Source organism: Erpetoichthys calabaricus, chromosome 5 (genome assembly GCF_900747795.2).
Source record: "Erpetoichthys calabaricus chromosome 5, fErpCal1.3, whole genome shotgun sequence".
NCBI classification, from domain to species: Eukaryota; Metazoa; Chordata; class Cladistia; order Polypteriformes; family Polypteridae; genus Erpetoichthys; species Erpetoichthys calabaricus.
Genome location: NC_041398.2, coordinates 248,948,424 through 248,972,527, shown reverse-complemented (window position 1 = coordinate 248,972,527; position 24,104 = coordinate 248,948,424). Strand labels below are relative to the sequence as shown.

At 42.1% G+C, this 24,104-nt stretch overlaps 2 protein-coding genes across 2 annotated transcripts in view; both read right to left on the bottom strand.

The window, feature by feature from the left end:
* Positions 1–10,632, bottom strand: part of fam13a (family with sequence similarity 13 member A) — a 242,902-nt gene extending 232,270 nt beyond the window's left edge. Inside the window, exon 1 of the mRNA XM_028802748.2 lies at positions 10,455–10,632. Coding sequence (XP_028658581.1) covers positions 10,455–10,481 — 27 coding nt within the window. The 5' untranslated portion in view covers positions 10,482–10,632. The remainder of the gene's footprint in view (positions 1–10,454) is intronic.
* Positions 10,633–22,015: 11,383 nt separating this feature from the next.
* The window catches only part of zgc:154142 (uncharacterized protein LOC555481 homolog), a 130,896-nt gene continuing 128,807 nt past the window's right edge, over positions 22,016–24,104 (bottom strand). The window contains exon 25 of the mRNA XM_051928107.1: positions 22,016–22,449. Coding sequence (XP_051784067.1) covers positions 22,246–22,449 — 204 coding nt within the window. The 3' untranslated portion in view covers positions 22,016–22,245. The remainder of the gene's footprint in view (positions 22,450–24,104) is intronic.

Genomic DNA, 24,104 nt, shown 5'->3' with positions numbered 1-24,104 from the left:
TGTATAATGTGCATAATTTACCAAAACACCAATAATTTTTCTAATGTACTAACCAAACAGTTATAAAAAGTGCCTAGCCTACCAGAAACAACAATTTCATACTGTACTCACCATTTAATTTAATTTGACATCATTGGGCTGCAGGAAGGGAGGAGGAGGAGAATGAAATGGAAGGTGGTTATTGTTTGGAAGGAGCCTCCTTATACAAATCTTTTCTTTGTAAAATTGTCGAGATGGTGGATTTCGACATGCTGTACATATTAGCGAGATCAGTCACACGAACACCACTCTCATATTTCCGCACAATTTCCTTCTTCATTTTGATTGTGATCACTTTCTTTACCTTCGTTACCTTCTCTTCCTTCCTTAGCAATTATCGAAAAAAAAAATTATATAAATCACTGCACTGACCGAAATTATGTCCACAAACACATGTATCTGGGCTCCGACTGACGCTTACTAACGCTCTCGGCTGTTTGTTTACAATCGCACAAGCGGATACACGTGACCGCATTCAGGTCATAACGCAAGATGTTGGTCGTAAATTAAAACAAAAATTTTGGTCGTAAATCAAGTTGTTCACATGTCAGGCCAGTCGTATATCAAGGGTCGACTGTACTTTACTAATCCCAAGGGGAAATTCACATACTCCAGCAGCAGCATACTGATACAAAAACCAATATTAAATTAAAGAGTAATAAAAATGCAGGTAAAAACAGACAATAACTTTGAATAATGTTAACGTTTACCCCCCAACACCCCCCCCTCCCCCCCCGGGTGGAATAGAAGAGTCGCATAGTGTGATGGAGGAACGATCTCCTAAGTGTGTTAGTGGAGCAGGACGGTGACAGCAGTCTGTCGCTGAAGCTGCTCTTCTGTCTGGAGATGACACTGTTTAGTGGATGCAGTGGATTCTCCATAATTGATAGGAGCCTGCTAGTATAGTAGGCCAGCGTCTCTCGAGAAGTCAAAAGTGTGAACTGAAGAGAAAAACAAACTATTCTGATTTTACCATTAATTCTATTTTCTTACAGTTACTTTGGCATTATCCATCCATTCTCTTCCGCTTATCCGAGGTCGGGTCGCGGGGGTAGCAGCTTGAGCAGAGATGCCCAGACTTCCCTCTCCCTGGCCACTTCTTCTAGCTCTTTCGGGAGAACCCCGAGGTGTTCCCAGGCCAGCCAGGAGACATAGTCCCTACAGCATCTCCTGGTTCTTCCCCGGGGCCTCCTCCCTGTTGGACGTGCCCGGAACACCTCACTAGGGAGGCGTCCAGGAGGCATCCTAATCGGATGCCCGAGCCACCTCATCTGACTCCTCTCGATGCGGAGGAGCAGCGGCTCTACTCTGAGCCCCTCCCGGATGACTGAGCTTCTCACCCTATCTTTAAGGGAGAGCCCAGACACCCTACGGAGGAAACTCATTTCAGCTGCTTGTATTCGCGATCTCGTTCTTTCGGTCACTACCCATAGCTCATGACCATAGGTGAGGGTAGGAACATAGATCAACCGGTAAATTGTGAGCTTTGCCTTATGGCTCAGCTCCTTTTTCACCACGACAGACCGATGCAGAGCCCGCATCACTGTTGACGCCGCACCGATCCGCCTGTCGATCTCATGCTCCATTCTTCCCTCACTCGTGAACAAGACCCCAAGATACTTGAACTCCTCCACTTGAGGCAGGATCTCGCTCCCAACCCTGAGAGGGCACTCCACCCTTTTCCGGCTGAGGACCATGGTCTCAGATTTGGAGGGTGCGGATTCCCATCCCAGCTGCTTCACACTCAGCTGCGAACCGATCCAGAGAGAGCTGAAGATCACGGCCTGATGAAGCAAACAGGACAACATCATCTGCAAAAAGCAGTGACCCAATCCTGAGTCCACCAAACCGGACCCCCTCAACACCCTGGCTGCGCCTAGAAATTCTGTCCATAAAATTTATGAACAGAATCGGTGACAAAGGGCAGCCGTGGCGGAGTCCAACTCTCACTGGAAACGGGTTCGACTTACTGCCGGCAATGCGGACCAAGCTCTGACACCGGTTGTACAGGGACTGAACCGCCCTTGTCAGGGGGTCCGGTAGTCCATACTCCCGGAGCACCCCCCACAGGATTCCCTGAGGAACACAGTCGAATGCCTTTTCCAAGTCTACAAAACACATGTAGACTGGTTGGGCAAACTCCCATGCACCCTCCAGGACCCTCCTGAATCCGAGGTTCGACTATCCGACGGACCCTCCTCTCCAGAACCCCCGAATAGACTTTTCCAGGGAGGCTGAGGAGTGTGATCCCTCTGTAGTTGGAACACACCCTCCGGTCCCCATTCTTAAAGCATTATTGTCTTTTTTATTCATTTTTAACAGGAATTTTGATTTTATTTCAATTAACATTATATTTTCACTGCTAGTTCTGGCTTTAGTCTTACTTTTCCTGAACCCTAATAACCCTGTATCTTTCACTGATCACTAACTGCTAGTCAACAGCGTAAGGAATTGTGGTCCTGACGCACACTTCAGATATATAATTATACTAGCAAAATACCCGCGCTTCGCAGCGGAGAAGTAGTGTGTTAAAGAGGTTATGAAAAAAAAGGAAACATTTTAAAAATAACGTAACATGATTGTCAATGTAATTGTGTTGTCATTGTTATAACTGTTGCTGTCTTTTATATATATATATATATATATATATATATATATATATATATATATATATATTATATATATAATATACACACACACATAAACATTTACATACATATACATATATATACATATCTACATATACACATCTACATATACCGGTATATACACACATACATAAACACACACATAAGACTTACTGACTGAAACGGGCTTTCATTGACAATCATGTTACGTTATTTTTAAAATGTTTCCTTTTTTTTTCATAACCTCTTTAACACAGTACTTCTCCGCTGCGAAGCGCGGGTATTTTGCTAGTATATATATATATATATATATATATATATATATATATATATATATATATATACATATACACACATACATGCAGTTTTAATAACACAGAAATCAATATAAACATTAACATCATTATCATATGAGATATGAACTAATATATAAGAAGCACATTTCATATAAATCTAAATTATTAAACAGTAAAATCTTCTTGTGTAATTTGCTACCGTGGCAATTTGTGTGTCTGTCCAGGATTTTAAATCACCTGTAGCTCGCAAACCGTTTCACCTATACACTTGAAATGTGGTACACATATAGTACGTCACGTCTACTATCCGCTTTATGGGTGATGATCGTTTTACTCTTTTTATCTTTATTTTATTTTATTGTAGAATCAACTCCTATCTGCGCACAGCAGGGCAGCCGTGGGCGGATGCGTATGGTGTATTCACTCCATGTTATCGTGCATTGCGCTGTCACTGGTATTTTGATAAAAGAATTTGAACAACATATAAAAAGCGTATAAATTATTAAACAGTAAAACATTAACATTTAAGAAGTAAAGTTACATGAAGTAGTACTGCAGTGCCTTCGGGTATACCTCATTTTTTGTTTGCCCATTACATGCTTAAATGTATACATTTTTTGGTGCACCTACCCGAGAACACGCGACATATAACCGAGCGTGGGAGAAGCATGGATTTTAAACACGCGTTGAGTTGATCTGCTGGTCTCCCTCGTGGAATAACTGGTAATGTTTGACTAAAATCTACAGCGAGTAAAACGACATTACCTCCTATTTTTTTTTTTACGATCTCTGAGATCTTGCTTTTTTCGGTTCAAGGCTTCATAAGCTCTTTTATGTTGTATGGTGTACTTATCCCAAACCATCATCTTTGAATGTTGCAAGACTTTCGCCTTGTATGTAGATCGGGGTCATTACATTCATTGCATTCCTAGTCTGAATCACAATGTGATTGTATGGGTGGTTACCTGGCACTGTACGGTTGCCACCCCTCCTTTAAAATACGGAATCGTGCCGCGTTTGAGAATGAAATTGCGCGTCCCGTTTTCAATCAATACTGGACGGGATTTATCCCGTATTTTTTTTATCATTTTTTTTTTAAAGCAGCGTCTCATGCAAATCATCCCACACGCATTTTATGAAGATGCCTCCTTTCCTACTTTTGATTGGGTAATACTTGATGTCATCGTTAGTTTGATTGGTGTTTTTAACTGTCCAGTGAGGAGGGCGTGTCTTTTAAGTACAGTCTGCAAAGTGTTGGCACTGAGATGTGGCGTCAGCGCCATTGTTGAAGCCCCTAACGTTGCGGTCAGCAAGTCGGCTAACATCCGCCATGTGCCGTCTTTCAGTTGCGAGAAGCAGATCATAGAATGGTTGAAACTGTTGCCCCTAACGTTGCGCCACGGCGTGTGGTTCGTTTATACCTCATGTCTTCTCATTAAACTTTTATCTCGCGAATATGTTATTGCAATCCGCAGCGGGAGCGTTTCTATAAACTTAATTTAAACTTACGTTTTACACCGTGCTTTGTTTCCCTTATGAACATGCTTGTATGCTTAACTCGCTCCGTTCTCAATTGTTTAATTAATTTTTTGCTCTTCGCTGTTTGCGGCTGTTCCTCCATTTCCCCTACTTCGTTCTTTTATCTCGCGAATATGTTATTGCAATCCTTAACGGGAGCGTTTCAATAAACTGATTGAAAATAGTTTTGCATTTACCTTTTTAGTAAAAGGCGAGCTTTTAAGCCTGAGAAATCACCCCATAAATGCAGACGTTTAATTGCACATGTGTTAATATGTATGGTTACACAGTATTAAAAGACAGTGAACAACGTCAGTTACCTTTGTTCCCACGTTTGATAAAAGGTGAGCTTTTAAGCCTGAGAAATCACCCCGTAAATGTACACGTTTAATTGCACATGTGTTAATATGTATGCTTACACAGTATTAAAAGACAGTCAAAAATTAACGTCATTTACCTTCGTTCCCGCGTGTGACTCGTGCTGTAAATCTCTTCCTTGTTTTTAGTTCACATGATTACGTAGAAGGCGTGATGACGCGATACGTGACTCCGCCTCCTCCATTACAGTGTATGGACAAAAAATATGTTCCAGTTATGACCATCACGCTTTGAATTTCGAAATGAAACCTGCCTAACTTTTGTAAGTAAGCTGTAAGGAATGAGCCTGCCAAATTTCAGCCTTCCACCTACACGGGAAGTTGGAGAATTAGTGATGAGTCAGTCAGTCAGTCAGTGAGTGAGTGAGTGAGTCAGTCAGTGAGGGCTTTGCCTTTTATTATTATAGATCTCAGGAACGACTCGAAATCCAAAGATCAAATTTTCTGGAGATGTTTGTGACATTATAAGCTAGCTTTAGTAAAGTAAAAAAAAAAAAAAAAACTGACAAATTTTAGAATTTTGTTTTTTTTGGCTATTCAACTTTTATTATTATAATCACTCACAACATGGTCATTTTTAATTTTGGGGACAGCACAGTATTTACACAAAATCTAGAGTTGGATAAGAGCTTTAAAACAATATGGGAACCATTTCTGCGCAACATATATTTAGGGAGATAAGCTAATCAACCTCACCATCAGGGCTGTTGAATCGGTACATAAATCCTTCGACTCTGACTATGACTATGACTCCTCAGTTTCTGGTACTTCTGACTGCGACTCCTCTGTATTTCTGTATTTAATATGCCAATGTATTTTCCATGTTGATTGAAGGAAGGCAACATCCACGTCATTTAACCACAGAACTACTGGCTAGCAAGCTGACTCTCTACCGTATTGGCCAGTTTAAACAAAAGACAAGAACCCCTGAACACACCTCAGGCCATAGCACACACCTCCGGCCATAGCACACACCTCCACCTACATCATTACACTTGTTTACACTCAAATGAAGTTGTTAAACACATTATATCTGAAAAAAAAATGAAAACACGTTTTGCAATGTACCATAATCCAGATTACAATATGTGAATGTCAGGTTGTATAACAGCTCGGGTGAACTTCACACTAGTAACACAACTATGCACAGGGCTTTATTCTTACATCAGAAAAGCACTTAATTATGACTACTGTTTGTGAAATGGGACATTTGAACTTGCTGTATTTTTTTTCATTACAATTTAAATGTATTAGGAATTGGAGTCGGTACATTTTTGCCAACTCCGACCCCAGGTGCCCAAAACTGTCTCCGACTCCACAGCCCTGCTCATCATCCCCTGCCGACTAAGTTCAAAATTTGTTAGCATAAATCTCCCTTAATACTGATCCAAGACACATCCAATTTCATTTCCATGGGTTACTCATACAATCAAATCAGCATGCCAAGTTTAGTTAAAAATCTGTGACAATGAGGTCCAAAAGTGTGATGATTTGACATGGAATTACCCACAAGTCCAAAACCAAGTGTTTGCCCCTCAGCACTGCTCACAACACAGTGACTCTCAATGTTCATGTCAGAGTAAATCTGGAAGTCACTAAGCCTTATGCTGTGGTAGCTCAGAATAACACAGGAGGTGCATTGATCATGCGGAACAAGCAGTGACATTCGACTCTGTCATAAACAATACAAGAAAATATTACGAGAAAATAGTGCAAAGAACCAAAATTTTACTGTCCAAATTTCGATATCGGGATGTGCATTGGGGACTATCTCAAAACTTGTCACACAAAGGACGTGAACTAAATCTGCATCAGTACAGCAGTGCACACTCGACAGATCTTTTTTACTGTATTTATGTTGATGTTTGGGTATTTACATGTTTCTGTTACACATAACATTTTTTTCTTGTTTAAAGGGTCAACATGATAAGGTGGTTAAATATTTATATTCCCATTATATACTGTTGTTTATTGTCACATTTCATTGCCCTTATTCATTTCTGTATTTTTTTTCTATTTATTAATTTATCTATTTAATTCCTCCATACCTATAAGAAGCAGGCTGAACAATAAAGCATAAATAGTTCGGATGGGACAGAAATGAGGCAGGACATTCCTGAAATCTCAACATAAAATTCAAATTTTTGTTCTTTATTTCAACTTATACAATTTCTTGTATTAGGAATTTGTTAGTTTTCGCATACCCCTTGGGGTCAGAGGGCAGGGTCAGCCATTGTACAGAGCCCCTGGAGCAATTGAAGGTTAAGGGCCTTGTTCAAGGGCCCAGCAGAGTAGGATCTCTTTTGGCAGTGACAGGTATTTGAACCAGCAACCTTCAGGATACCAGCACAGATCCTTAGCCTCAGAGCCACCATTCCGCCCTAAAATTCACATGCAGTAAATGTTTTAACATCCATTAGGCCTGGGGTTCTCAACCTTTTCTACATCATCTCTTCAAATTTTCTTCTTGATTCGATTTTCTGCGCAAATTTACTCCAACTGGGGTAAGCAAAATTTATCGCCAGTTGAGAACCCCTGTTTTAGAGGAATGAGAAGAATTGAAGTTTTTGCTGTCAGTTGGGTTTTTTTTTTTTCTTACTTCTGGCTCGACCATCTTCAACAGGTAAGCAAGCGGACTGGTTTTTAACTACTCGTATGACTCAGCTCTTAAAAACAAAGGATGTGTACTAAATCTGAATCAGTACAGCAGTGGATACTCAACAGATCTTTTTTTACTCAATTTATATTGATGTTTTGGTATTTACGTGTTTCTGTTACACAACATTTTTTTCTTGAAAAAAAAAAAAATCAACATTTATAGCTTGTTTTTCCTGGGGTAAACAAGATAAGGAGGTTAAATATTTATTTATATTATACAGTATGTTGTTATTTGTCACATTTCACCACACTTTTAGTTATTTGTGTATTTTTTTTTCCATTTAATTTTGTTGAAAATATTCCTCCATACCTATAAGAAGCAGGCTGAACAGAAACACGAAGGTGGGGCGGTGTGTTCCTGTGGGAGTAAAACCAACAGAAATGAGGCAGGACGTTCCTGGGATCTCAACACAAAATTCAAATTCACATGCAGTAAAAGTTTTAACATCATTTAGGCCTGGGGTTCTCAACCTTTTCCACCCACCCTTCAAATTTTCTTCTTGACTTGATTTTCTGAGCAAATTTACCACCCCCAGGGTTGGCAAAACTTATCCCCAGTTGAGAATCCCTGTTATAGAGAAATGAGAAGAATTGAAGCTTTTGCTGTCAGCTGGGTTTTTTTTTTTTCTTACTTCTGACTCGACCATCTTCAACAGGTAAGCAAGCGGACTTGTTTTTAACTACTCATATAACTCTGTTCTTAAAAACAAAGCGCAACGAAGTTGAGACTACCACAGCACCAGGGGGCACAGTGTGACTGCATAGCCATTTAAAATCAACAATCTATGTACCACAAGCACATCTTATGGGATTTGCACTACCAGATTTGGACAACACATGCACAAAAACACAATTTCTGCTACTCTGTTTTATGTCAGCTGCCCAATTTGGACAATGCATACAAAGGATTGTTTTTAAGTTAGTGTAAAATGAATTATTTTAATAATGTAATTCTGTTCATATAAGTTTTTTGTACATTGTCGTTTTCTTCTTTTGGCTGCTCCCGTTAGGAGTCGCCACTGTGGATCATCTTCTTCCATCTCTTCCTGTCCTGGTCATCTTGCTCTGTCACACCCATCACCTGCATGTCCTCTCTCACCACATCCATAAACCTTCTCCCCTTGCCTGGCAGCTCTATCCTTAGCACCCTTTTCCCAATGTACCCAGCATCTCTCCTCTGCACATGTCCAAACCAACGCAATCTCACCTCTCTGACTTTGTCTCCTAATCGTCCAACCTGAGTTGACCCTCTATTGTCCTCATTTCTAATCCTATCCATCCCAGTCACACCCAATGCATCTCTTAATATCCTTAACTCTGTCACCTGTTTTTTGGTCAGTGCCACCATCTCCAACTCATATAATATAGCTGGTCTCACTATCATCCTGTAGACCTTCCCTTTCACTCTTGCTGGTACCCGTCTGTCACAAATCACTCCCGACACTCTTCTCCACCCATTCCACCCTGCCTGCACACTCTTTTTCACTTTTCTTCCACTCCCCCGTTACTCTCTACTGTTGATCCCAAGTATTTAAACTGATCCACCTTTGCCAACTCTACTCCTTGCATCCTCACCATTCCACTGGCCTCCCTCTCATTTTCACACATGTATTCTGTCTTGTTCCTACTGACCTTCATTCCTCTCCTCTCTAGAGTATATACATTACGTAATGTTTGGAAATTGTTTTGTGGCAATAAAGAAGTAGTTTGGTGTGTGTGTCTTCCTAACTGAACAAGACTGTTTATCTTTTCTCGGCAGATGATGAGAATACAGTACCAGAACTGGCACGCTGCATCTTTTAATTTACAGGTTAACTGCTTAGGTTGCGTCTTTAATGATATGTTTTGCTTTTTAAAAAATCACAAAAATATTTGTTTAGTTCTAGACTCACTCTTTCGATAAAAACCAGAGAAGTAAATAGTGGTTACTTGACACCGTCGTAAAAGAAGATCGTAAAAACAATAACGGAAGTTATGTACCTTATGTCCAAACCAGGTAGTGTCAGAGATGTGCAGGAAAACCAACGATGAGGCACGGACAAAAGATTCAAACCCAGGATGCTGGGGGGTCCATGACGATCCCAAGTTTATAGTTTAATAATTTTGATTAACTTGAACACAATGGCATTTTCTCGACAGGAATGAAAAAACATGAACTTGATCATCATCATACCTACATACATGCAGCGGGGCACAAACAGAACAAGCCAGCCGCTAAGAAGCGACACCCTGACAGTCAAAATCCCGATTGGTCACTTGAGTTGACGGATTTCTGCTTGGGATCGCCAAGGCCAAGACGGCTGCTTTTGGGACACCGCAGAGGTTCAAACCGAAGCGGTCGTCCTGAGAACGACCAAAGTAAAGTATTTCACACGTCCTTTATCATGCTTTCAGTATTTATTTTCAAGAATACCTTTTTCAAAGTAATATTATGATAACGTTTTTTGAGATCATTACACGTTACACGATCTGCTCTGCCAGGTGTGAATTCGCTTCGCACAGCGGGGTTTGACTGCAGCGCGTGCTCTTCGACAGACAGCGAGCTCCGTAGAGAATCGTACGATGGAGAAAATCGTAAAGTCAGCGTCGACAGCGGATTAGGCACGGTAGAATTCTTTTCATTTTTCAAGTTCAGGTCTGCTTTGACGCTTTCCGTCTGTTACGGGGAGTTAACGAGTCGTAATCGTCTCGAGTGCCGTGAGGAACGACGGCTCTTCAGCGTTAACCGTGCGCTCCTACCGACTTCAACAACAACTTTACTTAACCGTTACCAGCGCTTACTTTGCATGTTTATTCGTTCAAATAAAAGTTGACAAATTCTACAAGGCATGCCCCTCCTTCACTCCGTCAGTCCCTCCCATTATACGCAGCTAGTAAACCTCTCAGATTTGGGCAGACCTTCCCCGGTACGTCTAATAAGCCGACCTCACAGTACTTACACACATGGCTATGGCGCCGGCTCCCATCCCTTCGAGAACAATCTGAAGACAGCGGGCGACTGTTAAAAGTGAAGAAAGCAAAAGTCCACCATCTCGTCCATGACCGACGTCGAGCCCAAAAAAAACGTTAAATGCCAAACTCTGGAAAGCGAGCGGCCGAGGCTGAGTGCCAGGAGACTGAGCTCGGGAGCGCGTAATCCCGCCCAGGATGAAATCTGAGGTGTGCAATCCTATTGGCTGGGACGGCTGACCATGTGACCTAAGCAGGACAAAAAGCTCCTGAACGCTTCAGACGAGGAGGACGCAGCGCAGCATTCATGGAGCAATCAGTGTAACGTCTCGTGTGGATAAAGTTATGGGAAAAAAGCGGTGACTGATCGATTAGCTTTTCATTTAGTAAATAGAAAATTAATCGCGCCATATCAACGTGGATTCCGTAAAGGCAGGATGACGCTAGACTCTGTGTTAATGTCTAGAATCAGGTATTTGAAAGGTCCAAATTAACAAGGAAGTTGTGGTAGGGGAAATTTTTGATATTGAAATGGCATATGAAATGATTTGGAAGGGTTAGAGTTTGTAAATAAAACTGGAAAGACTTGGTAATTATAACTGGATTAAAGATTTCTTGTTCCAGGGAGCTATTTGGGTTATTATGGGCAGTAGCGTAGCGTGGGTGTCAGCCGTCCGGGTAGGAGGAAAATTCCGCCGCCCCCTTATTTAGGTATGGTTCAAATTTTTACAAGATATTATTATTATTTATTGTGAAATTTTGCCGCCCCCTAAAAGTGCCGCCCGGGGTGGGCCGCCCCCACTACGCTATGCCACTGATTATGGGTAAGGTTTATCCAGTAGATAATGGGACCTTGCCAGGTAGTGGGGCTTTGTAGTCAGGTCCTATTTCATACAATACAATACAATACAATTTATTTTTGTATTGCCCAAAATCACACAAGAAGTGCCGCAATGGGCTTTAACAGGCCTCTTGACAGCCCCCCAGCCTTGAGTCACTAAGAAGACAAGGAAAAACTCCCCAAAACAAACCCTTGTAGGGAAAAAAATGGAAGAAACCTTAGGAAAGGCAGTTCAAAGAGAGACCCCTTTCCGGGTAGGTTGGGCAGGCAGTGGGTATCAAAGAGAAAGGGGTCATTACAATACAATATACAGAACGAAACACAAGGAATCCTCAATGCAGTATAATAGTAAAATAAAAATATTACAAGTACAGAGCAGAATTTAACAGTAGATCATATCACATAATATAATTTGCATTTGTTCAGAGTCCCGAAGACCTCAGCTATCAAGTTGCCTCCCCCAATTGGCCATTCCACAGCTGAGACAGCCCTGGGCCAGCCAATCAAATGAAAGGACCCCTCTACCCGATGATTCCTGTGTTGCTCCATCAGGGATGACTTTACCTTAGGCAGGCAAAACCACTTCGCAGGTGGGCAGTGGCACCAAGCGCCACATTTGAATAGAGAGAAGAGAAACAGAATAGGTGAGGGTTAGTAACAAATTCTAACTATCATGTTACTTATGTTTTAGTGCTAATGACTAACAACAGAGATGCAGTCTGTATAGTTAATCAGCAGCTCTAGTCGGGGTGTGCTAAACTGAAGTTGTGAGTCTTCAGCCAGGATTTGAAAGCTTTGACTGAAGGGGCATCTCTTATAGTAGCAGGCAGAGCAGTCCACAGTTTAGGGGTCCTGTAACTAAAAGTTCGACCTCCCACTGTTATTTTATTAATCCTTGGAATCCTAAGCAGACCGGCATCTTGAGATCTTAATGTGCGCTCTGGTTTGTAAGTCATGATAAGTTCAGACAAGTAAGCCTTGGCCATTTAATGCTTTATATGTTAAAAGGAGGATTTTGAAATCTACCCTAAACTTAACCGGGAGCCAGTGTAAGGATTTAAGAACTGGAGTTATGTGTTTGTATTTTCTTTTTCTTGTAATAATTCTTGCAGCAGCATTTTGGATTAACTGGAGGCTGTATAAAGAACAATTTCATTTATTCCAATTTCATATTAGAATAAAGCTTTATAAAGCTAAACCTGATATTTAATTTGGGACTGGGACAGCATAAAGGCTTGGGCAGATGAAATTTAATGTCAGTAAATGTAAAGTATTACATCTAGTAAGTACAGCCATAGCTAAAAGTTTTGAGAATGACCCAAGTGTTGGTTTTCACAAAGTTTGCTGCTTCAGTGTTTTTAGATCTTTTTATCAGATGTTTCTATGGTACATTGAAGTAGAATTACAAGCATTTCATAAGTTTCAAAGGCTTTTATTGACAATTAAATTCAGTTTATACAAAGAGTCAGTATTTTCAAGACCTCCGCAATTCGCCTGCCAGGCTGTCACCTCTGGACCAAATCCTGACTGATGGCAGCCCATTCTTACATAATAAATGCTTGGAGTTTGTCAGAATTTGTGGGGGTTTTTTTGTTCACCCACCTCTTGAGGATTGACCACAAGTGCTCAGTGAGATTAAGGTCTGGGGAGTTTCCTGGCCATGGACTCAAAATGTTGATGTTTTGTTCCCCAAGCCACTTAGTTCTCACTTTGGTGCTCTGTCATGCTGGAAAAGGCATTATTGGTCACCAAACTGTTCTTGGATGGTTGGGAGAAGTTGCTCTCTGAGGATGTTTTGGTACCTTGGTACAAAGGTGAGGTTTGAATACACAATGGGAGGCCTGAAAATCAAAAGTCCACCTTATGAGAAGGATTTAGGACTCGCAGGGGACTTGACACGATCAAGTAGCAGACACTGTGCAGAAGCCATGAAGAAAGCTAACAGAACGTCAGGTTATATAGCGCCCTGATGTGTGGAGTGCAAGTTCAAGGAGGTTATACTCACTCCTGTGTGCAGTTTTGGTCTCCAGGTTATAAAAAGGACATAACAGCACTAGAAAAAGTCCAGAGAAGAGCGACTAGGCTGATTCCTGGGCTACAGGGGATGAATTATGAAAAAGATTTTAAAAAATGAGCCTTTTCAGTTTAAGCAAAAGATGATTAAAAAGGAGACCTGATTGAAGTGTTTAAAATTATGAAGGGAATTAGACCAGTGGATCAAGTCTTTACAGGGCTGTCTTAACAGCATTGTAGGCCCCCAGGTAAAGTAGTGTGCTGGGGCCCTGTTTTGATAGCAAAACAGAAATATACATAGGCATCAGAAACATCATGGCCACCTATGCTCCTGGGGTCCCCGGCCAGTGCCCATTCATTAAGGCGGCCCTGGATTGAGACGGTGACTTTAAAATGAGTTCATCAAGAACACAGGGACACAGTTAAGAGGAAATTTCACTCATACATTAGGAAATTTCCTTTACACAAAGAACAAAATTTCTTTATTGTCATTTAACGAAATTAGGTGCAGTCCTTGTGGTGTCAAAATATAAATAGATAGAATTCTAAAGGATAAGAAGAAATAAGGTAGAACACAAACATTCAACATAAGACCTTAATTGCACATGAAACACTATTGCACAAGATGTCGTCTATTGCACTGCTGCATTGGAGGTGATGAGGTGGCATTCAGTGCCCTAATAGCAACAGGGTAGAAACTGTTTTTCAGTCCATTAGTCTTTGCTTTGATGCTCCTTTATCTTTTGCCTGATGTCATGAGTGGGGTGTGAGGAGTCTTTCAAGATGTTTTCTGCTTTCCTGAGGCAGCAAGAGATGTGCAGTTCATCCCGAAAGGGTAAAGAGCAGCCGATGTTCTGCTGGGCCGTCTTCACGATCCGCTGAAGTGTCTTCCTCTGCGCTGTTGTACAGCTGGAAAACCCCACGCAGAGGGCAGTAGCACAGGATACTCTCAATAGAGCAGCGATAGAAGGACACCAGCAGTTTCTCTCAGGAAACTCTTAGGAAATAAAGTCTCTGCTGAGTCTCTTGGAATAAGTTACAAAATGGTGTGGTAGACAGTAAGACTTTAGGGACTTTTACAACTTGACATGCCAGTATTTAGTAGAATTAAGTGGATAGGACTGGCAAGCTGTGTTGGGGTGAATGGCCTGTTCTAGTCTAGATTGTTCTAATGTTCTAATCTGAGGTTTGGATGGAGCAGTATGGAAAAGGAGAAGAAATCTTAATTATGTAACTTGTGTGACAGATAGGGGGCGCTGTCATCCCCTTGAACCCTCTGACAACACATGCTGACACCAGGTAAAAGTCCAATATTTAATTTTATTATAATAATGGTGTGCACAACACACCTACACTCCACAGTGCTCAATAATACCATACACAATCACTAATCAATAAACAAATCCTCCACTCCCAGCAGTTCAGTCACCCTTCCTCCCAACTCGGCTCTCTGCTGAGATCTCCCACAGTCCTTTTAAACTCCTTGACCCGGAAGTGTTTCTGTCCCTCAGTCCACATGACTTCTTACCACTTCCAGGTCAGATCAAAACTCTTCTTTTCTTCAGCCCGGAAGTACATCATTTCTTCTGATCCCGTGACTGGGAAGTACTTCCAGGCTATAGGGAAAGTGCCACGTCTTATCTTTCTCCATTCTTTTAGAACGAGCTCTTTCAGAGCCTGGATGCTAAATGGAGAATGGTGCTCACCCTGCCTTTACAGAACTCCCCACAGGTGTTCCCTTGATTTGACATACTTGGCCACCGAATCACTTTCACCATGTTCATTCTTCAGAAATGCAGCAACTGGTTTTGGACACACAACACATTTGTATGTTTTGGATTATTGTCATGTTGAAAGAGTGCCTGGTGACCCGGGGCACGGAGAGGTGGTAGCATCTTCTGCTAAAGTATTCCGCAGTCTACATGTATGTGTGCAATAATGGTGCCATCATGGAAGTGCAGTACCCCAACACTTAGATAGATAGATAGATAGATAGATAGATAGATAGATAGATAGATAGATAGATAGATAGATAGATAGATAGATAGATAGATAGATAGATAGATAGATGAAAGGCACTATATAATAGATAGATAGATAGATAGATAGATAGATAGATAGATAGATAGATAGATAGATAGATAGATAGATAGATAGATAGATAGATAGATGAAAGGCACTATATAATAGATAGATAGATAGATAGATAGATAGATAGATAGATAGATAGATAGATAGATAGATAGATAGATAGATAGATAGATAGATAGATAGATAGATAGATAGATAGATAGATAGATAGATAGATAGATACTTTATTAATCCCAAGGGGAAATTCACTTAGGGCATTCGTAAAACACCACAGAAGAACACTGCCACCACCATGGTTTATTGTGGGTACCATGCATTTATCATTGTACTCCTTGCCCTTGTGATGCCATACAGCTTGGATAATACAACCAAACTGAAAAATAAACCAGATTTGCTGGGCTGTTGTATGGTATTGGATCCCATAGGACATATTCATTCTAAAGGGAGGCAGATGATTTTCTTAAAAACCTTTAAGGGTCTACTCATTTATGCTGTAATTGGAGGGCTGATAGGCTTTCTATGGTCACCTTGTACTATGCATTAATTAGATCAGTTATAGTTTAGGGTTTAGGGTTGTGTTGCTTATTCAGCATCTGCTTTGAAAAAAAAATTAATATATAAACCCAAGCCATGTGTTTGTGCCATGGGGCTATAAGGTCTTCTCCTATTGCTGCCCTGCAAGTGGAAAATGGGACAAGTGATGTAGCATTTAAGAAAAATACAAGTGTTGAAGAATTGTTTAGTACATCTTTATGGTTATTATAATAATTGCTGGGAACATCAAGAATGGAAGGTTTACAGTTTTGGATGGATGGCAAATAAGCAGGTAGAGACTGTGAATCTAACTGACCTAAAACATGTACCTAGTGTTCCTCTATCTGACATTTCACCTTGGTTATTTACGTTACCTGGGGTAGACTTGACTGCTCAGGAAAAGCTGTCGAAACGCACACAGAGTGTTGGTGAAGGGGTAATTATAAATAAATAAATACATGAGTCAGGGATATCATGCTACTGTATGCTTCCAATTTTTGCAGATAACTCTAAAGATCTACTTTCACAACTTACAGGGAACTTCTTCTTTCGGCTGCTCCCATTATGGGTTGCAACAGCGGATCATCTGTTTCCATATCCTCCTGTCCTCGTCATCTTGTTCTGTTACACCCTTCACCTCCTTGTCCCCTGTCACCACATCCATAAACCTTCTCTTAGGCATTTTCTTCTCCTCTTACCTGGCAGCTCTGTTCTTAGCATCTTTTCCCACTATACCCCTCATCTCTCCTCTGCACATGTCCAAACCAACGCAATCTCGCCTCTTTAGCTTTGTCTCCCAACTGTCCAACTTGAGCTGACCCTCTAATGTCCTCATTTCTAATCCTGTCCATCCTCGTCACACCCAATGCAAATCTTAACATCTTTAACTCTGTCACCTCCAGCTCTGTCTCCTGTGCCACCATCTCCAACCCATACAACATAGCTGGTCTCACTACCATCCTGTAGACCTTCCCTTTCACTCTTGCTGATACCCATCTGTCACAAATCACTCCTGACACTCTTCTCCACCCATTCCATCCTGCCTGCACTCTCTTTTTCACTTCTCTTCCACAATCCCCATTACTCTGTACGGTTGATCCGAAGTATTTAAACTCATCCACCTTCACCACCTTACCACCTTACTCCCTGCATCCTCACCATTCCACTGACCTCCCTCTCATTCACACACATGTATTCTGTCTTCTTCCTACTGACCTTCATTCCTCTCCTCTCTAGAGCAGATCTCCATCTCTCCAGGGTCTCCTCGACCTGCTCCCTACTCTCACTACAGATCACAATGTCATCAGCAAACATCATAGTCCACGGGGACTTCTGTCTAATCTTGTCATTACTGCAAATTAGAAAGAGCTTAGAGCTGTTCCCTGATGTAATCCCACCTCCGTCACTCCTACCGCAGTCCTCACCACCGTCACACTTCCCTCATACATATCTTGTACAACTCTTACATACTTCTCTGCCACTCCCGACTTCCTCATACAATACCACAACTCCTGTCTTGTCACCCTGTAATATGCTTTCTGCAGGTCCACAAAGACACAATACAACTCCTTCTGGCTTTCTCTGTACTTCTCTATCAACACCCTCAGAGCAAACATCATATCTCTGGACATTCACAACTTACAGGGATAATATTCCAGAATTTCATATTGGGAGAAGAATGTTAAGGATGGAGCTGCCAGGTAAGAGGAAAAGAGGAAGGCCTAAGAGAAAGTTTATGGATGTGATGAGAGAGGCCATGAAGGTGGCGGATGTAACGGAGCAAGATGACGAGGAAAGGAAGATATGGAAACAGATGATCTGCTATGGCGACCCCTAACAGGAGCAACCGAAAGAAGAAGAAGAGTTAGAAAATGACTGACAGATAAATCAGCAGTGTGTACTGTTGAGATGGTGGCCGTTCTACCTTCATTTCAGTGGGTAGAAGATGTTCAGCCTAACCGTGTTGTCATCTGTTCTATACCGTTTTGATATTTGTAGGCTGAAGGTGGTTGTGTCTAATGGACGACAAGATGACATGTTAGAAGTTGGACAGACGTTATTAGGACTGCAGTATCTGGGAGTGTGTGTTTCATTTTCATGGGTGTTGGCTCATGTGGTCATGTTGGGTAATGAAATTGTTGACAGGCTGGCTATAGAGTCAATGAAGTTCAAAAATACTGATTTTCAAATTACATTATGTAAGGAGGAGGCAACTGTGTTAATTAAAGATTATGTTCATAAACTCTGGAAGAAGTTATCGAATAGACAAATAAAGAGCAGACGTTTTTATGGGATCCAGGAAGCTGTCAAAACACTTTGGAAGAGAGAGGGGTGCAGAAGGGAGGAAGTCATAGTAACCTGAATCAGATACAGACATACTGGTCTAAATGCAAAATTATTTAAAATAGGTCAGGGGAACACAGACGGCGTGAATGTCCAGAGGCAGCTTTACATTTAATACTGGAATGTAAAGGGTGGCAGATGGCTGGGACACACTGACATCCCAAATGGGATGAACCCCATCCCTTTACCTGGCTGGGATGCCAGGAAAACCAATGGATGGAGAGAGACGGCTTCCCAAGCCTACATACACCCCCGACATGATGGGGTTTGGCAGTCCTGGGCCACTATGTCCACTCCTTCACTCACAGGGCATGCTGGGAGTTGCAGTCCCAGGGGGGCTGCCATTTTGACTTTCATGGCTACCGCAAGGAAAAGCTAGAAGGGAGAGTTGGTCCCTACTTTTCAAGGCTCCTGCCTGACCTGGGAGTGCTTCTTTCTTGTAGTGTCCTGACAGCTGAAGTGCTACTGGGCTTGGCATAAAAGGGGCCACCTCTCTTCATTCAGGGAGTTGGGGTTGGATGGAACACTCACTTCGAGGAATTAAAGAAGGAGTAGAAAAAGAAGGAAGGAAGGATTGTATTGTGTGAAAGGGAGAAAACAGGACCTATGGCAGCGGTCCTCAAACTGTGGGGTTTGCCCCAGGGGGCACGAATGTTGCCATATGTGGTGTAATTTCGCTATTTGTAGGAAAATTTTAAACTTGTAGTGGTGTATCGGCAGCAAAAAATAAAGGAATAAATTTTATTAGGGTTTCAAAAAAACATTAGTGGGGCACACTTAAAACTGTTATGAAAACTCGGGTCGCAAATACTTAAAGGTTGAGAAACGCTGACCAATGGAAAGGTACTTTAAGAAAAATACCTTCACGTGAACGCTGACTGTTCAGAATGACAACCATCACTGCAACACTCCACTAATCTGGGCTTTATGGCAGAGTGCCCTGATGACTCATGAAATCCGCCTTGGGTGAAAAACAAGATTCTCTGGTCAGATAAAACCAAGATTGAACTGTCTGGACTCAATCCAATGTGTCATGACAGGAGGAAACGAAACCCCACTCATCACATGTTCGGTACTATTCCAATGGTGAAGCCTGGTGGTGGGAACATCAGGGATTGGCAAACTAGACAGGGCTGAGGGAAAGCTGAATGGAGCAAACTACAGAAACATCCTTAATGGAAACCTGCTCAGAGCACTATGGACTTCAGACTGGGACGAAGGGTCACCTTCCAACAGAACACAGCAGTGACAACACAGCTTATGGACAACTCTGGGAATGCTCTTGTGTTCCCCATCCAGTATTCAGACTTGAAACCAACTGAACGTCTCTTGAGAGACCAGAGCTCAGCCATCAACCAATATTCTCCTTCCCACCTGACTGAGCTGGAGAGGATCTGCACAGAGGAATGGCAGAAAATCCCCAAATCCAGGTGTTGTGAAGCTCTGGGCAGGAATTGCTGCCAAAGTCCTGGGTAAAGGGTATGAATGTTTGTGCCAATGTGATATTTCAGTTCTTTTATTTTTAATAAAATTGCAAAAATGTCTAAAATCCTGTTTTTTTGCCTTGTCCTTCTTGGGTACTGAGTGTTGTTTGATGAAGGATAAAATGAATTTAAACGGTTTTAGCAGAACCGATTCTGTAAGAAGCAAATGGACTGAAGACTTTGCTTTACAATATGTGGACATCTCCAGATTTGAATTCTATTTAAACAGTATTTTTAGATAAAGGTGATATAATTGAAAAAAAAAGATAATTTGACTTTACAATAAGTTGTTCAATGATAAACATGATCAGATGTGTCCACCCTTGACTCTAATAGCAAGTATTACCCCTTCAAGTTAGCATTTCCTAACACTGTCAAGAAGTTTCTGACATCAGCTGGGAGAAAGTTTCTCCCTCTCCTTCAAGCTGTGTGATGTTTAAGGGGCATCAGCCCATTTCAAATCCACCCACAGTGAATCTGAACTTTGACTTGGTCATTCCGGAACCTTCCTCTTCTCTCTTTCCAGCCATTCTTTGGTGGATTTACTGGTATGTGGCTGGGCTGACTCTCCATGATAGGGCAAGGAGCTCAGCGATTCAGGAGATCCTCAGAATAGAGTTTCTGCTCCACCACATTAAGAGGAGCCAGTTGAGGTGGTATGGACATGTCATAAGGATGCTCCCCTGAAGCTGCTGCAGGTACATCACACTGGGAAACAATGCAGCAGATCCAGCACAGGCTGGAGGGATTATGGAATGACTGGGAATTCCCTAGGAAGAGCTGGAATCAGTAGCTGGGGGCAGTGAAGTCTTGGCTGACCTACTTGGCCTGCTGCCACCACAATCCTCCCCAGGGAAAACAGCTTCAGAAAATGAGATGAGATGTACAGTTGCAGCCAAAAGTTTAGAGAATGACACAAGCATTTCATAAGTTTCAAAGGCTTTTATTGACAATGACATGAAGTTTATGCAAAGACTCCATATTTGCAGTGTTGACCCTTCTTTCTTTTTGAAGACCTCTGCAATTCGCCCTGGCATGCTGTCTATCAACTTCTAGGTCCAATCCTGACTGATGGCAGCCCATTCTTGCATAATCAGAATTGGTGGGTTTTTGTTTGTCCACCCGCCTCTTGAGGATTGACCACAAATTCTCAATGGGATTAAGGTCTAGGGGGTTTCCTGGCCATGGATCCAAAATTTCAATGTTTTGCTCCCCGAGCCACTTAGTTCTCACTTTTACCTTATGGCCTGGTGCTCCATCATGTTGGTCACCAAACTGTTCTTGGATGGTTGGCAGAAGTTGCTCTCGGAGGATGTTTTGGTCCCATTCTTTAGTCATGGCTGTGTTCTTAGGCCAAATTGTGAGTGAATCCACTGAGAAGCAACCCCACGTGACATGAAAACGATGCTTTACTGTTGGTGTGACACAGAACTGATGGTAGCGCCCCTCACCTTTTCTTTTCTCTGGATGCCCAAAAACAATCAGATAGGGGATTCATCAGAGTAATGACTTTCCCCTAGCAGTCCTCAGCACTCCAATCCCAGCATATCAGTCTGTCCCTGATGTTTTTCTTGGCTTCTTTGCTGCCCTTCTTGATATCCACCAGGCCGTCCACCAAAATCTTCACCTCACTCACACCTGCCTGCTGCCTTTCCTGAGCAAGCTCTGCACTGGTGGTGTCCCAATCCTGAGCCATGAATAAAGAATGGGACCAAAACAACCTCTGAGAGCAACTTCTCCCAACCATCCAAGAACAGTTTGGTGAGCAACAATGATGGAGCACTGGGCCATAAGGCAAAAGTGACATCTAAGTGGCTTGGGGAACAAAACATCGAAATTTGGGGTCCATGGCCAGGAAACTCTCCAGACCTTAATCCCATTGAGAGGTGGGTGGACGAACAAAACCCCCCGAATTCTGACAAACTCCAAGCATTGGTTCTGCAAGAATGGGTTGCCGTCAGTCAGGATTGGGCCCAGAAGTTGATTGCCAGCCTGCCAGGGCGAATTGCACTGAGAAACACTGCAAATATTGACTCTTTGCATAAACTTCATGAAATTGTCAATAAAAGCCTTTGAAACTTATGAACTGCTTGTAATTCTACTTCAGTATACCGTAGAAACATCTGACAAAAAGATCTAAAAACGCTGAAGCAGCAAACTTTGTGAAAACCAACACTTGTGTCGTTCTCAAAACTTTTGGCCACAACTGTAGAAAAACTAAACATATCACCCGAGCACAGCAGAGAGCTTTTCAATCATTGTTTATTTCTTATTGTGCCTTATAAGGCAGATACACTTACACCATGTTTCCCATAGTCTTCTGGCATCGATGTTGGTGGACTTCCTAGCACATGCTGAGAGTCTCTGGGTGATCAGGATTTTCAGGTCCACTAGGATGAGTCATTTAATCTGCTGGCTTCTGTTGGGTGGCGCTCTTGGATCAAGCGGTCCACCGTCAAACCAGCTGAGTGTCATTCAGGGTTGTGAGGATGCGGTTTTATTGTAGATGAATTTCTTAATGTTGTCTTCTATCCAGTCAATATAAAAGGAGACCCTGGTGAAGACAGAAGGTTTTTTCTCCACCATACAACCGTTTTCAGTGAAGCTGGCTATTCCTTGGACTTCCCACAGTTTCCTGTTAAATGACGATGGGCAGGCCAAAGGTCCTCCTGAGTCACCCTGTATTAAGACAGAAAGGCACGATAACATTAAGAACATGGTGTGATAATGATGGACCTTTAAAAACCTATTCAGAATTCTTAGAGAAGTATACAGTAGCTGTCCAAAGGTCAATTATGGAATATCAAGTCAGGCAAGTCAAGTGGCTTTATTGTCGTAGTATCCATTTCAAAGTCAAAGCGAACTTTATTGTCTTCTCAACCATATACAAGTATACAGATAGACGAAATTGCGAAGCTCAGGGTCCACAGTGTAACAACATGAAGTGCAAATAATAAATTAAAAATAGAATTAAAATTAAAAGTTAAAATTAAAATACAAACAAGACAAGACATTGTGCAAAGACAAGACAAAGAAGTTGCATCAATATTGACGTGTAGTAAGCAATATGAATATTGATGCAATGTATGGTATTTGCAATCTCGATACATAAATATTGTCAATAGATATGTAATATAATAAATAAATAATAGATATAGATAATGCAGAAATGATGATCAGTGTATGATGATAGTTGTTTAAGACATGTGTACACAATGACAGGTCAGAATGTTTCACAGCAGAAGGATATCCAGAGTGTCAAAATCCTTAAAGGTCAGTATGAGATTTTCACTTCTTCTCTCCCTGCACACTCGTCTTCACAGGTCAGTGGCTCGCATGTATAAAAGTTCTGTTTTTGAGGTGGTTGAGGCAGCTTGGGGGTAAAAACTCTCCTGCAGCCCGGCAGATCTGGCTCTGATGCTGCAGAGTATCTTCTCTTGGATGGCAGAAGTGTGAAAAGTCCATGTGAGGGGTGTAAGGGGTCCTACACAATGTTGCGTTTGTCAAATATGTTCTGTAGTGAAGGGAGAGGCACCCCAATAATGTTCTCTGCTGTCTTCACTATCCTTTGCAGGCGCTTGCGGTCGGATATGTTGCAGTTGCCATACCAGACAGTGATGCAGCTGGTCAGAACACTCTCAATGGTGCCTCTGTAGAACATGGGGAGGATGGAAGGGGAAAGACTTGCTCGTTTCAGTCGCCTCAGGAAGTGTAGTCTCTGCTGGGCTTTCTTGATTAGTGATGAGGTGTTATGCATCCATGTATGTTCCTCAGTTATGTGCACACCGAGGAACTTGGTACTCCTAACAGTCTCCACATCTAACCCGTTGATGCTGTGTGGGATGTGAGCAGGATGTGATTTTCTGAAGTCCACGATTATCTCTTTTGTCTTGTCGTCATTGAGAGATAGATGGTTGCCTTCACACCATGCGGACAGCCGTTCCACCTCATCTCTGTATGCTCTTTCATCATCCCAGCTTATCAGTCCCAGCACCGTCGTATCATCCACAAACTCGATGATGTGGTTGGTGTTGTGCGTGGCTGTGCAGTCGTGAGTCAGCAGGGTGAAGAGCAGTGGACTAAGCACACAGCCCTGGGGCGCTCCAGTGCTCAGAGTCATGATGCCGGAGGTGTTGCAGCCCATCCGAACTGACTGGGGCCTCTCTGTCAAGAAGTCCAGGACCCAATTGCAGAGGGTGGTGTTCAGGCCCAACCTGCTCAGTTTTACAACTGGCTTTTGAGGGATGATTGTGTTGAAGGTGGAGCTAAAGTCTATGAATAGCATCCTGACGTATGTGTCTTTTTTATCCAGATGTGTCAGGGATCGGTGAAGG